The sequence below is a fragment of the Thunnus thynnus genome, chromosome 15, assembly GCF_963924715.1.
Source record: "Thunnus thynnus chromosome 15, fThuThy2.1, whole genome shotgun sequence".
Classification (NCBI taxonomy): Eukaryota; Metazoa; Chordata; class Actinopteri; order Scombriformes; family Scombridae; genus Thunnus; species Thunnus thynnus.
The window spans coordinates 10514188-10530385 of NC_089531.1; the positions used below are offsets into that span (position 1 = coordinate 10514188).

General features: G+C 42.3%; 1 protein-coding gene across 2 annotated transcripts in view; it reads left to right on the plus strand.

Moving 5' to 3' along the window:
• The first annotated feature begins 1718 nt into the window (after positions 1 to 1718).
• The window catches only part of LOC137198656 (ephrin type-A receptor 7-like), a 153895-nt gene continuing 139415 nt past the window's right edge, over positions 1719 to 16198 (plus strand). The window contains exon 1 of one of the 2 annotated variants that reach the window (XM_067612528.1): positions 1719 to 2070. In XM_067612528.1, the coding sequence (XP_067468629.1) occupies positions 1992 to 2070 (79 nt within the window). In that variant the 5' untranslated portion in view covers positions 1719 to 1991. The remainder of the gene's footprint in view (positions 2071 to 16198) is intronic. The other variant, XM_067612527.1, reaches the window with a different exon arrangement.

The window sequence follows — 16198 nt, forward strand, 5'->3', positions numbered from 1 at the left end:
TTAAAGTTTGAAAAGTAGCTAAATGTAGCTTAAAAAAAGGGGGATAATTTCATACAGTAAACAGACTGATGAATGTTCTTTAACTTTTTTGAGGACAGAATTCCACATCACTGGGTCATTGTAATTTGCGGAGCCACTCGAATTGCTCTTTAAAAGAAAGAATAAGAACATATTCATGAATTATACATCATTTACTTAAAAATAACTGCTTATGTACTCAACCTTATTTTCAATGTTCTTGACAATCTGAGCTTCTGAGTGACTCATGTGTTGATGATTTGTTAAAAAGATGGATATGTAGTGAACCGAGCTCTTTGAATCTCTTGCGCCCATCTCCTTCCAGCACCTAGAAAAGACTATTGATTTGAGATTCAACCTGTGTTCACATCACTAGTTTTCTCTTTGCAAAAAAAAACCTATCTCGCTTGTCAATCAGCAACGAACTGTATTGCTTTCCAAGCTAAACTGTGAGAATGATCAATTCAGGGCAAAGTGTGTGTATGCGTGTGTACACTTTCACACACACACACACATATACACACACAGAGCGTGCAGCTATACGATGGTGAGAGATGGAGAGAGGGACTTTTAAGTATAGCCTGTGTGTTACAGTGATGCAAACCCTTGAAACAGCATTTTCCATGTTTCAAATCATTGTGCTCTCCTGACTCTGAAGATGTGCAAACAAACCCAGAGGAAAACCACAATATTTGCTCGGTAGAGAACGCTATGAACATGTCTCCTTGCTTTAAGTAGCATCAAATCAATAGTCCCCCCCAAGAAAGGAAGTGATTTCCATTATATAAATTATCTCAAGTGTATTTGCAAACTTTGTGTAAAAAGAAAAGAGTATGTTATGTCCATTAAATGGTGCTGTCTTAACGTAGGTGTTGGGTGGGATTTTTGCCTGTGGAGACTCTTCCAGGGCTTCTATGTTATCAAAGGAAGAGATTTGGGGCAGCTGACAAATTTTTCATTTGAGTTTTGGTGTGTAGTAGTATTTTACTTAATATAGTACTGCGCCTGTGATGACAAGGAAAGATATATCTTAGGGATTTTTTTTACATTTTTTTTTATAGCCACTATGTGTCAGATTTGAGCGTCTTCTCAAATTATTGTGACGGCTATGTTTCTGTTTGTAGAAAAAAAATTGGTGCAGTCTATGTCCTGCTTTTAGCCCATTTATCTCAATGTCCCTGGGTTGGATCCATGTGGGGTAGTGATCTATCACTGTGTCATTTTTTTCCTATATTATCACTGGAGTGTGCCAAAGTTTTTGTAATTCAGTGGTTGTAAAGTCAAAATCTTTTTTTTTACCACATACATTTCAGCTAAACTCACACATTATTGAAGAGTTTGTCTTAATGATGGAAAATAAGCTTTTTCTGTGTTTAAATACAGGCCTGTTTTACTGCATTAAACTAATTATTTTGGTCATAGTCCAGAGTTGTTTCTTGTATTAAAAGACCTGTCAGCTAACATGAGAGATAGCAGGGTGAAGTGACCCTTTTGTAACATTTAAATCACAGTCTGTAACCACCTAATTGAAATGATAACACTAAATTGAAGACCATCTGCAACCCCCCCCTTTAGGACCCCTAAAACCAAAAACCTGTATGTGATCATTAAACACATACAAGACTCTCACCAAATCCATGGCCATCTCAACGTCTGGAAAGAAGCAATACTGCGCGGTTGACTCAACTGTTGTGGAAACACCTGGCGCGGAGATTTCAGGTTGCAGTTCCTCGATAGGTCGACCTTCCTGTACCCTCGACTCCACAACCCACTTCATTGCGCCCGCTCGGTGTCAATCTCCTCGACAAAACCCTCCCCCGAGATATCAAATAGGCCGTGTGGCTCTCTGACTACTGCACTACTTGCCCAGACGGCATCTGCTCCATTCAAACACTGAGTGCGTCTCGGCTGCGGTGCGTTGCGCGCAGGCTGGAGAGAGATGACAAGAGCCCCGCGGAACTGGCCAGACAAACATGGATCTCCGTAAAACGCTGATTTCGGTGCTTTGGATATTATTGCTGAACCTCGTGGAAGACTGTCAAGGCGAGGAAGGTATGTGGAAAATGTTTGTTTTGGCTCCGTTGTTTCCAAACTGGTCGCCGCAGCAGCAGGCAGTGTTGACCGACAGTCGCATGTCCGCGGCGGAGATAGTTTGGCATTTGCGCTTGTCCTGTGATGGGAAGCAGGTGCATCCAATTAGTGTGGGGGCATCTTAGTGGAGTTAAAACGAACCTAAAATATTAATTTGCACAAACTGCACATTAAAAAGAAAGGTCTTTTTGCCTCATAACGGAGAGACTCGTTTCAAGAAGCTTGACTATGACAGATTTACGCATTTGTGCTCTGTGAACTCGAAGCGTTTTCAACGAATAACATCAAAATGCGAAAAAATATGAGTTTGTGAGGTGTTAAGTCACTCAGTTGGTTGTAATTTCAAAAAAGATGAACATGACACTTTGGTACAAGAGCTTATTAAAAGCCAAAAATAATATTATTAGCAGCCTTGTAGATTGTGAGCTAAATAACTGATTTTGTCCCAAAGACATAAACTGAACTCTTACATTTCTAACATTTCTAATATCATACAGGAGGAGATACAGACTGCTTCAGCATCCGGTTTCTGATTTGTTCAGAAGGAAAAAAGTCAGTTTTGTTTTGGCAAAAGAAAATCCCCAGTCTATTGTCACAAAGATATGAATTGTGCTGTGGGCTTTTGTCACGGCATCTTTGTGCAACTGGTTTCTTTGTCTTTTCATACTCCAACAGTCACTGATGCTGTGGCACGGACGACAGGACTCATTATAGACTGATGCCTTACTGCTTATCCCGCTGCATGCAGCTCTCCTCCGTTTTTTTTAGCCTCAGTTATTCTCTGATCAGTATTTCCACCATCAGTTTTTAAAAATAGTTTTCAACAGTAGGGCAACAATAGTGTCAGTTCCTCTCTTTGTCTTTCCATCAGCATTAAACAGAGGGTCAAAACTGGAATGCAGGGGAAACAATGTACAATTCACTGAGTGTTTTATCAAGATTTAATACTGATGTGGGATTGGGATTCGGATAGCTGGCTCTGTTAATTGCCCTTGTGCATCTGCACTGAAGTGTGTGAGGGAGCTAGGAAGGTACTGCTGTGGTCCAGCAATTTACCGGCAGCCTGGCTGATTGCCAGAGATAAATACTTTCTGTACCCACAAGTTAGCCGCGATATCGTAAACCTATAGTTTTCTGTAAGTTGTATCAGTTAAAACAGGATGCTGATTGAATGTGTGTGTTTCTGACCGGCTGGCTTAGGTGAAGCCAGGGAAGTGACCCTAATCAGTTCTGAGATTGCGAAGTGGAAAAGAACATCATGGCTTCAGACCCCCAGGCTCTTTCTAAAGAGGGTCTTTACTGGCAAGGCATAGCTGAGTGGATTTTGGCTACACACACACGCGCATGTGCATACAAACACACTCCTTTATCAATCTCAGCCTCACTTATATGTATATATATGTATACTTATATGTATACAGTAACCTATATATGCTCCAGAAAAGTACATTTGACACACTTTACACACATCACAGCCATACATCATTGACACACATTAATGCACAACTGGCACACACGCAACTCAGGGTCAAATGCACCCACTCACTTGACATGTACATGTTGCACTTGCATGCAAGCCTTCTCATGAAACATACGCATTAGTGCACACATGCGTGGTGTGACAATTTCTGGTACTGAAGGGCCCTTTTGTGCACGGACATGTAGATACACATGAACACTTAGACACACACACATTTGTACTGTCTTGCATTCACACACACACACACACACGCTTCCTCTCCAGCATTGGATGCCACACTCGCAGACTCATTGCCAGATTGATTTGATTCCCTGGAATGCTGGATAGCCGGATTTGGATGCTAGCTTTTGTTTAATTGATGTTGTGACAGCGATTAATTGCTGTGAAAGCAATGTGCTCCTGAAGGCTGGTATTGGCAGCAATTCCTCTTGCTGTTCATAAGGATTTGGGAGATAGAAAAAACACTGGAGAGAATTTTTTCTTTTTTTTTTTTTTTTTTTACTTATAATTGCCATTATATCCATATTAAATTAAGTAATTTACCTACCTGTCTACTGTGTTCTATTAGAGGGAGAAACTCTGCCATTAGCGCTGCATTTCAACAGAGGAAATGTGTGTATATAAAGCAGAAGTCTTCCCTGTATAGGGATTTTGTTAAAGCCCTTTATTACGTTACAGTATTTATGTGGATCTTTGATCATCATTCATGAATTTTCTCTTTTCTAATCTGTCCTTGAGCATATTTAAATCATTTTAGAACCTCTTATTCATAGTTTTACATGCTTATTTCATTTCCTCTCATGTGCCAACAGCATTTTCCTGTGTTGCTTCTATGTGAGGCTCCATGTTGTTAGTTCTTCCTTACTTTTGGGCTCTACTCTTGTCTGCCTCCTGTTTTCCTTTGTTCTTCCCTTCTGTCCTCTCATATGTCATCCTCTTCTTCTTCTTCCTCTCCTCTATACCCCCTCCTTTCTCTCCCTCTCCTCCCTTCCTGAACATGCTCTCTCTCTCGCATCTCGAGCTGACTTAGCAAACACTAATATGACCGGGGGCTCCTCACAGGCAGAGCCGGGTGTCCACCATCCCACACCAGCGCCTTACACACAGTGAATTTAGCCACTCCCCTCCCTTCAGGCCGCTTTTCTCATTCCCCGCGCCTCACCGCTAACACACCTTGGCATCTCATCGGGATCTCATTTACTTCCCCTCTTCTCCGTCTCGCTCTCCCTCCTTCCCTCCCTCTGCATTCATCCATTCTGCAGCAAGCCGAGAGAGAGCGAGAGAGGGCACAAGCCAGGTAGAGAACAATAGAAGCAGAGTGAGTGAGAGGATCGGAGTGATTGAGAGCGTGAGTAAAAGAGTCTCAGAAAACTGCAGCGTAACCTGTGGGTCTATCCTGTTTGTGCAGCCATACTTTTGTTCGATGCCTCGCCGTGTCAGAATGACCCGGGTGACTTGACTGCACTATGTTCTTTCAAGCATGAAGTCTATTGTTTACCTGCTGCCTTATTATGCTGGTGTGCTGCCCGAGCCCCTCATGTCATGTGTCATTTCAAATTCACAGGTGATATTTTCCAATATGATGCTTTGGGATGCTGCGACAGGGATAGTTTGATAGTTTGGGATTAAGTCACATTATTTATACATACTTAAGATGGCAATGTATCACAAGCGAAAGCTGAAACACTTTTGCAGTTGCATCTTTGCCTAAGTTTGCACTGCTTATAGTAATTTCCTTCCGTTTGTGTCTTTTTATTTACTTAAATTTCACTTTGTGTTTGGTCTGAATACACCTTAAGAGCTACAGTTAACATTTTTGGACCCAAAAGTCAGAATATCTCAGGATCTGCTGCATCGACTTTGACCTTTCTGTTTTAAAATTTGTCTCTTGCAAGCCTCCCAACTTTGTGGAAGTGTAGTACTAAATTCCTGGAGTGTCCCTTTAAGGCAGAGGCAGACTTTAAATTAAAGGCTCATCATAGCAGGGCCACTGCCTACTCAACTGTTATTATTATTACTATAACTCCAATGACATCCCATTTATTTGGAACATCTGTTCTATTTAGATTTGATTTGATTGTCTTTACTGTTGACTTGAAGTTAATTAAAGTGACTAGCCATTATTAAACTCTATTTATATGATATACTATTAGTGAATCTTATAATTAGTACTTATAAGTGCTGTGATTGATTAATATTGGGTTTACTAGCAGTTGCCAGACTGGAAGAGGAGTATAGCACACCATCCTCCCAGGCATCAATTGGGACTAATTGTCTGTGATTGATGCAGGGTCATTTCTGCTCTGCTGCCACTGCCGGGCCCAATGCACTGGTCCGTCTTTGGCTGGCAAGGACAGCCTTGGACCTCTGTTTGTGTGTGTGTGTGTGTGAGTGTGTGTCTGTCTTGTATCAGATGACTGTGACCTCCGTGAGTATGAAAGGTCAGAGCGATTTGTGAAGATGACAGGCGTAGTGCCGCGACATTTTCTTGTCGATGCCTCAGGGACGGGAGGAAGGAAGGGTTACAGGTGTGGAGGGAGGGAGGCGGAGGATGAGGACACTCATCCAAAAAATGATGCATTACAAACAGAAATAATGGGAGGAGAGGTGTGTCAGGTCGAAGAGCGAGGGAAGAGGGACGCTGAGTTGGAGCGAAACGAGGAACATGGATGAGGGAGTGACAGAAAGAAAATTGGAGGGGAATAAAGGCGAGGGGGAGGGAGGAAGTGATGAGGGAATTGTAAGCTGCCACCACTTCTTTGTTTCACAGCTCTTGTATGTTACATGTAATCAAACAGACCAAGGGTTCCTATAACAAGTCAATGCAGCAGCTCAGCCAGATCCTTATTTACCTCCCACTCACTGGAACACATTGACTGAGACTGATAGACTGATGAATTGTGTGTCTAAGAGAGAGTATGCGTGTCTATTGGATCCCAATAGGGTCATCTGATTTCCTTTGTTCAGGGTAAGAACACTACTACAGCATCAGGGCTATTCTGCTTGGATCGGCAAGAATGAGCCATCGGAAAAAAGAGATGGGAGTGTGTGCAAGTGTATAGGAATGATGGAGGGGAGGGGGAAAGAGTAGTCTTTGTGTGTGTGTGTGTGTGTGTTTGTGCACATGTGGGAGGAAAGCTGGGGAGGGGGGGGTTTAGCAGGTGTTTCAGCCATATTGGACAGTAAGGAAGGGGCCCTGTGTAGCTGCTTGTGATAGATGAAGGAACTGCGGATGGACTGCGCATTTGGATTCTCATTTCATTGATGAATGTATGCTGAAACATCTCCTTCAGTTGCCGTCTGTGTGTATGTGAGTGCGACACTTGCTTACATTCACTTGCATCTATATTTCCATCTAAGAATGTGGAAGAAATTTTCTACTTTTTATTCTTTTGCCTTTTAATTTTTAGACTGCTGTCTTTATGCATTATTCAAGCCTACTGAGAAGCATCCTTACAATGTGCAGCTTAAGGAAGAGTTAAAGGAAAATTCAAACTTGCACTCTGTTGTAGAGATTTGGGGAAACAAAAACATGGGATGTACATATTGGATCCTCCTATGGCTTTCTAAATTATGATCCTAAAGGGGACATATCATGCTTTTTGTGATGTCTATATTAAACATGGTCAAAGTGCCAAACCTTGGTGAACATATGTAAAAATACTCCCTGCAAGTGAAAAGCCAGGGCTTCAGCCTGCTCTGAACGCTTTGTTTGCAAAGTTTCCTCTACTTACTGCACGAACGGCCATCTGTTCTGTAGTCCTTGTTCGCTAAGGTTGTTTGCGTTGTCCACTCGCATATTTCGGATTGGATTCCGGCTCAAAAAAGTTTGGATGTATTTGAGACTTTTTTGTTTACATAGCCTCTGGAAGCTGGCCAGAGTGGTGGTGGACTGGTCAGAGTGGGCTCATCGAGAGGCGGGCCTTAAAGAAGAGTTAAAAAGACCTGTTTCAGACGGAGGCTGAACTGGCCTTTTTCCATTGGTATTTTGGTCACACCCAGTCAAACCATGCTGCGTTGATTTGCACTTCCATTATCAGTTTAAATGCGCTGAGTTGCGCCGAGTCATGCCCAAGCCCGACTCAAACCGAGTCAAGCCAAGCCAGCACCAGTGTATGGAAAAGGGCTAATAGGCTCCATAAAGGACCAGGATAAGATAAATAAGGAGTTTCGAACTGCCAGTCATGCAAAGATACTTCAGTAGAACCCCAGAATAAAAATATAGACCTTGAAATGTGCATGATAGGTTACCTTTAACATGAATCATTTAAAATGCTTGTCCCTGATTCTGACTGACAGTGAATAAAGAAAGTAGCCTCCTGGCATGGCCATCATGGCAAACCACATAGGGATGTACATACGGGTCAACTTGCAGGACAGTATAAACTCACACATATATATACAGTGAGGAACAGCTTTGGGAAGCTGAAAGTCATAAATATGTTTACTCATACAAGATGGAGAGCAAACAGGATCATCTCACATTGCATATGTGAAGAGTAGAGGAAAGAAGACTTAAAACCCACAATGAAACATCAACCAGAGCTGCTTTAGCAAATGCACGTGTGCTTTAACGCCAGAGCCTTATGTAAACCCCTCAAGAGCCTGTTCTCTAAAGGTTCTTCAAAGGTTATATGCAAAATAGTAATAAATTTTACTGAAATAAATAAAAAAATTAAAAATGTCTCCCACCACCCACAGCATGTGAGAGTTAAGACATATATCTGCCTGATTTTTATACGGATGCCTCAAACACATTATTCATCTTTGCTGCTTTTGTTGGGATACTAATGGATTAGAGGAGTTTTTGTTGGCAGGCTTTTCAGTCCTGAGGTGTCTAAAGTTGATAAATGTCATTGGTGTGTGTTTGTGCCGGGCTGTAGCGGTGCTCTTGGCAGAAATTTCCACACTGGGTGTTTTGCATTGAGAGTAAACACTAACTGCATTAATGCAAGGTTTGATGTGGGTGGGCATTTTGGGAATTGAACTGACAACTTGGCGTAGCAGAGCCAGTCTGCCACCCTCACACTCCCCGCATTTCTTTTAATTTCCTTGTTTTTTCAGTAGTGAAAACAAAATCACCCACTCATTTAGGCTTTAGCATGGAAAAACAGATTTATCAAGGCAAGCGGGACTTCAAGCTTATAAGACTTTGCTCATGCCATCTGTAGTTAGACTTAAAGGAAATGTATGCTAAGTACACTTGAAATCTTATAAATATACCTGAAAACTTTAGTAGCACCTTTGTGACACTGTAGGTAAATTTGGCTCACCAGATCCCACTTGACTCTGCCACTTTTTCTAATTTCTTTGTTTGACTTATCCTGGATCTGTTATTGCAAATGCCAGGTGCTGAATGACCTCTAAAGTGAACTCAAGTTTGCTTCCAGTTACATCATTTTGACCAAGCACACTGCGTCACATCAGTTTCTTTTGAATCAGGGACAACGTTAAGGCTTTTGTGAAGAAAATGTTAGGATAGGTGTGTGTGCGTGTGTGTAAAGGCAGTGTTCAACCAGAGGTTAAATGTGTTGCCCTTCCTTTCAGATGTTGGCTTAGAGACCATCAGCCTCAATTGAGCCTGGTTTAGGCAGCGCCATCATACTGTCATGGAGGGTGACGGAGGTCCTGAAATGTACACAAAGATGTACACACACACACACACACACTTGTGCGCACACATCCTCTATAAAGGATAACAGACTGTGTAAACTGTGTCTTTGTTGAGACAATATGTTGAATCAAGAATTTGTGCAAAATGATGAACAATATTACGGATGAATTCTGAGATCAGTGCACAAAAAAAACAACTACTGCGCCCTTTTCACCCTTTTCATTGTGTTTACATCAGTCTTAGTTACATGCTGTGTGGTGCACAAGGTCATCCAACATTGCTTTGTGCCTTTGGATTGGCTGCAGCTGAGGCAATGTTGTCCAGTGGCCCAGATACAGTTATGTAACAGTTATGTGAGCTGACAACAGTGGGCTCTCATTTTGTTAAAACATGAGGCGCAATCCTTTTGTGCCTGAACCAAACTGGCTATACACACTGTGCATGTTTTAAAGACAAGACATGGATTCATGGATTCATGCACATGCTCCCATTAGTCTTGCTCTCTTACTTTCTAACACATACGAACACACGTGGCATACTTGGAGACACCATATACCTTCACACCTTCGCCGCCATACTCCAATCTTCCCTCTCCCATGAGCCTGCCCTCTTCATCTTTGCTCTGTTGTGTCAGTGTCTGCCTCGTTGGCTCCGGCTGAGGCTGGCCGGCATGTGAAGGCGGCCTCTTAATGTGCTTTTCGTGTCCGCTGGTCCTCCTCTGCCATGTCTGAACTGATGACACATGTTAGTTGCTTTCTTTGTGTGTATGTGAGTGTGAGTGTGAGTGAACGAGTGAGCAAGAGGTGGAGAAAACACCTTACATCAAACCTGCTGATGTATGTACATCTGTCTGCACTTTCTTCTTCGCACATGATTAAATGCTACATCATGCTTCTCCAATCACTCTTGCATTTCACATCTACCATCTCCAGCCCCGTCTAATATAGGAACTGTTAATGAAAGTTTAATTTTTATCACACATTCTGCTAAAGCATTTTCCAAAGTGGTGTTATGTAACATTTGTGCATTCAGATTGCAAAAAATGGCCCCTCACATGTACACATTTGTATTCACCTGCTACACACTAATCTTAAAAATATTGAATCTTTCTCCAAAGGCAGCCGTATGATATCTACGGCAATTGCATCTGTGGTAAGCAGGCCTGAGCTGAGTCAAGCTGCAGCACTTGTTCACATACTCAGACTCTTGAACACAGGCAGCTCTGCATCTGTGTGGTGAATTCATGCACACACAAAGTTCTGTGCATCTGAATGTCAAGCTGTTGAACAGCATTTCATCAACAAGCAGTATCGTCAGAAAATCCAGCTGGGTAAATGATTCATAACCAAACCAAGGGATGTTGTCTATAGGAAGATGTGAACCTGGTAGCTTCAAACCAAAAAAAAAGGGCTGACCATCATGTCTTGCCATTTGGAGACTCCCACAGTACATGAATGCACCACAGCACAACAAATGTCATGCCATAATCAGACAGCAGCCTGCAGCAGACTTTTCAAACCAAATGATATAAAGCTAGTCTTGTTTTTTTGTTTTTTTTTAAGGATTTGCTGACTTTACGGAAACCTTAACCTACTGTTCTATTTAATGAGGTGTCTTTCTTGTCTTTTCTGTTACATATTTCTGTTCTGTTATGTGTATGTTTGTCCAAACTTATGTTAGTAGTCAATGGGGGATTATTGTAGCAAAAATCTATTTTGAGCCATAATCTGCCCACTTTAAGAGGTAAAATATTCAGCAGCATACATTATCCAAAGCTCAGACCGCTGAAGGAGATGTACACATATAATCCATAACATAAAAAAATAATGATTCACATATATACATCGGATGGATAGACACACACTGTTTTCTGCCCAGCGGTTTTGTGTCGTTCTTGTCTTTGCTTGTGATCCCTCCTTCCGTCTCTGCTCAGTGGTGGTAATGACCGTCATGTTGGAAATGTGTCCGGCTAGGCCTCGTAAACCATTACCCCCGTGCCTAGGAAACCCCATTAATCTTTCTGAGAGGCGTTTGACCTTTCAAACTCATTAACCACAGCCGGTGTGCAGACAGACACGAACGCATACACAAACTGCAGATGCGCTCTCTCTCTTTTTCTCCCGCGCACAAACAAACAGTGGTGCTTAGGCAAACTTGGCTCTACACACTCACACACATACACACAGGTGAGGTGTGAATGCACCGATGTGTGTCCAACTGCCAATATCGCCTTTACCAGCTTGCCATCTTAGCCACTCTCTCTCTCTCTCGCCTCTCCTCTCATGTCCTCTTCATCCCCTCGCCTCCTCACCGTGTGGGTTTGGTCAGTGACCTGGAAAATTGCCCGACCTTTTAATACGCATCTTCCTCGGTGATGAATAAATACATAAATCGCGTGGCTCCGGTTCAGTCAGTTTTATTATACCCCTCCCAACCCCCAGTTCTCCCTCCCGTACACCTCATCGCACCCTGTCATCTGCACCCTCTCCACACAGACACGGAAGAGGGAAAGCAGGGTGTCTTTGAAGTGATAGCCCCCCGCAGAGAAGACTATCCATAATGAACGGGTGTTAGTGACTGGGCTGAGGGTGAGAGAGTACGAGTGCGAGCAGCGTAGATGTCAAAGGATTTAATGGGGTGAGTGGGCGAGGCAGGTTAACACGCCAGCATGGGACCTGCTCTTCTCAGTTTATCAGAAAGCGAGGGCGGCAGTGAGAGAGCTTTGTAGGTGGCCGAGGATGTAATGTGGCGAGCGGCAAGGAAGGTTAACATAGCAGCATGGGACCTGATCTGCTCAGTTTATGTCAGTTTTATATTGCAAAAGCGCAAGGGAGAACAGAAAATGTAGGTGGCTGACGCTGTAATAGGCTAAGTGGTGGGGCGGGAATAGATTTAAACTTTTTCTGCTCAGTTTACTGTGGGTCTGAATTATGGAGGGATGGAGGAAATGAAGCATAGACGGAGTATATGGGTGAAGTGGGCAGTTTAGAAGAAAAAGAGAGACAGAGAGTGAAAAAGTCATGTTAAGTAAATGGAAAGAGTATGCAGAGGTGGTGAAGAAGGCACCGGAGCATTGCAGCGGCCTGAAATTTTGGCACAAACCTGACCTGGGTTGATTTGATTCAGCTAACAAAATTTTTCAAAATCCGTCCACATCTTGCCTGAATTGTTTAGGCAATAGTTTAATGTCGAAACAAGTCTCATAGGTCAGGTTACAGAACTTTCTGAAGCAAAAACACGCTCGAAAGAAAGAAAAATAAATGTGTGGGATAAGATGGAGAGCGGAGGCAGAGAACTTTGAGTGATTGAAAACCAGACAGAGTATGCGCATATTGTACTGAAACATTAAAGGGGTCCTGTGGAGTTTTCTTGTAAACAAAAACAAAAATTGTGTTTTCATTCAGTGGTTCTCACTAAAATGCATTGTGTGTGTATCCTCCTAAAATGTGTTGTTCATTTCTTTCCTCATGAAACTTTTGCAAATGCATGTGAACACAACATACAAACAAATCAGTGACCCCTAAAAACACTGCTCTTTAGCACTACCTGTGGTCAAAAACTACCTTTTTAATTTACTGAAGATTTGGAACTACCATTCATCATCCCGTTGCATTAAAGTTGCACATTTTTGAGTATCAGAAAGCAGAAAGTAGTCTGCAGAACAGTTTTAAAGCAATAAGCCCAAGTGAAATATCTTCTTTGGTTTGCTGTTTTCTTTAACAACAACCTGTTTTCTTGGTCTCTTTTGATTAAATTACTTAATTGCTGAATGAAACTTAAACATTCTGTTTTTGTATCCACGTATAGGCAATGTGTGCTACTTGTTAGGTTCGTCGTCTGTATTGTATTTGCATGCTGTACGCTGTTCCTGTCGTCTCTGTGTGTTTGCGCTCGTGGCTACTTGTCCTGCATGATATTGTACAGACTAAGTACATTTCTGAACATGTGTCTGCATGCGTGTGCATTTGTATGCGTTTCTTTGTGTGCCTGGTTGTGATTGCAATCAGAGTGTCATCAGTGCAGGATGGTTGGGTGGAGTGTGCTCCTGTTGTTTTCTCAGCTTCCTCTCAGCTCTAAATGTTACCTTCCTGTTTGCAAGTCAATTAGTCTGCCAGCCAATCAGCCAGCCAGCCAATCAGTTTGTCCGTTAACCAGCTGGCTGGACAACTGGCCATTTAGACAGGTAATCTGGCAACCAAGCAACCACTGTGACAGCTGGCCAGGAAGCCATTTAGTCAGGCAGCTAGCAGTCAATCAAAAAACAATTAAACTAATAATCAAGTTAGCAAGATGCCGATTGCCATTTTATCTTTGTCAGCCAGCCAGCAATCAGACAGCATGGCATTTGATTACTCAGTCATTTGACACAAAACAGTGTGAGCACTAAAGGCATTCCTTCCTATAGCCTACTGTGTCTACAATCGGTTAATGCAGTGAGATTTCATTGAAATCTGTTCATCTCTATTCGTCATCATCCTCACTGGTTTATCAGAAGAACATTTTTTCCTTGGGCAATATTCAGATTCAGTAAAGCAAGTGAATCCTGCTCCTTTTGCACCACAGGCCCCCAGAACGACAACTACAGTGAGTCCGAGGTTTTATTTGCTAAGAAAATATGCAAATCAAGTTTTGGCACCAAAAGCCATCAAAAGACCAGTGCACAAGCAAAAACAAAGAGGAAAAAATTGTGCGCCTCAGCTGGAAGACTAATCCACAGTCTGGCACCCCAGCACCCTAAAGCACCCTGTCTAACTGGGGCATTCTCTGATCTGATTTGCTAAGAAATTCTGAATGTACTTTAAGTCCCATGGTCATTCGTCTTTAAGGTCTATTTAGTGTTCACCATCTTCTCAGAATAACTGTCTGTCTCTTTAGCTAGAAACATGTGTGAAATTTTTCACTTTCTTTGCCATTTGTTCTGTCCTTTTGCTTGGCTGGAGGTGTTGGCTCGTCTGAGCATATTTACTGGCAAATACTGCTTACAGTTTTATACATGGTGGTTGATGAATGCCATTATATTCAGCTATAGAGTGAATGTGCCAAAACAATAAGCTCAAAGTGGCTAAAGCCGCATAGTTGGGTGTTAATTCTCAGCAGGTTTGGCACTAGTTTTTCTCATGTTCTTCCTTTCTGTCTCTCTCTTTTCTTCTCACTTTCTGTCTTTTTTTTTTGACAGGATGGGAAGACAGTTACATTAATTATTAATTTAATTTAAATGACGATAACATTAAACAAAATTGCCTTTCCTGCATCTCACCTCACCTGTAATTCATGTGTGTTGGTTTGGACATCAGTTCATTACTGACACTTACTGACTATGACATGTTGTGGTGTATCTCAGAAGTCTACATACACACACACACACACACACACACTCTTTGTGGTGCATACATGCATGAACACCGTAAGTACATACTTCATTTCAGGCGTGTAGTGTAAATATGACAGGCAATAATAGGAAAAAAAATAATGTTTAATATCAAATATTGAAAAGCTTTTCTTTTCTGCTGCAGCTTAAGCTCTGAAAATTATTACACGGTTTTTTCACTATCCCCCCTTGGTCCAGCCTGTAGCTAAACACTAGCTATGGTTATTACAGCACTCTGAGAAGGATTGAGTGTACGGTGGCGCCTGTGTGTGGTGTTCGTTTTAGCAAGAATTGGTTTATGTGCTGTAATTGGTTTGCCCTCGCATTTAATACATTTGCTGTGTGTGGTTAGTGTGTCTCAACTCTGTTTCTGTGTGTGTCCCATGCTTGTGTGTGTGTTAGATACACCTTCCATGGATGAATTGATTTTAATGGGGTTACCAAGGGTTGTTATGAGGTTGATAGTGATGTAGGCAATTTCTCCCATTTTCTGTTGTGTAGTGTTCCTGTTTGTGTGCTTGCTGTTTAGCCTGAAATGACCATTTTTTTTCACTTAAATTTGCATTTAAACACATCAAAAGAAAGCTATTTTGTGCTGTTTGTTCTGTAAAGTTGTTTAATGTACCTTTCTGCATGTTTCTTTTATACTTTTGAGATGGGATTATTTGTTTGTGTTCATGAATTAATGTCTGCAAGCGTGTCCTCTCCCGTGTGCGTATAGCTCTGTGGTGGTTAATGTGTGATGTAATGCCGGAGTGGTCAGATGGTCCGACTGGCATGGAGCTGAGGTTGACCGGGATACTCTCTCTAGGGCAGATGGGAAGGGATGCTCTTGCGCAGGAAGTGGTAAAATAAAGTGCCTTCATCCCTCTCTTCCTTTTTCTCACTCACTCTCAGTCACTCTCCCTCAATTGCTCTTTCCATCTGTCTCTCCCTCCCTCTCTCTCATTCTCTTTCGCATTCTCTTACTCCATCTAACTCACTCACACAATTGAACTTGGCAGTGTTTCAGGGATTGAGTGGCTTGAGTTAATGGTGAATTACCTGCGTCTCCGAAGTCTTGAGTGTGTGTGTGTTCGGAAGGAGCAGGGGGTGTGGTGGGGGGTAAAATAATGGACTTTGCTGGAAGGTCATTTGAAGGAGCCTGCCACTAAATCACTAAATGCCACTAAAGCACTCAATAAAGTCCATTCATTGGCCAGGATTGTTGTGGATTTACATGCGAATGCAAATTGGTTACCAGTTTGTAGAATGTAATTGTTTTCCGTGCTGGAGAATTTGTCTTTAGCACACAGACTGTAATACGGGCGCCAAGAGTGACTTTGGGCTTCCCAGCAACCTTCAACCTCCTTATATGGGTTTTTCATTGTTTGTACACTGCTGCCAAGGTATGTGCGTCTCTGTTTATGTGTGTCCTTTTAGGACTTTGGGGGATTTTGATAATGACGCACAGTGGCAGCACCACTCAGACGTCTGACTCAGACTGCACCACACAAGACTTGGGTTAATTAGCAAACTAACCACCAGTTAGCGAGCCAAGATGACTAACTTTTCTTCCAGCATCAGTTCTTGAGAGTACTTCCAGAGAGAAAAGATAGCTAGTAGTTGGCCATGCGCCGAGTATTTT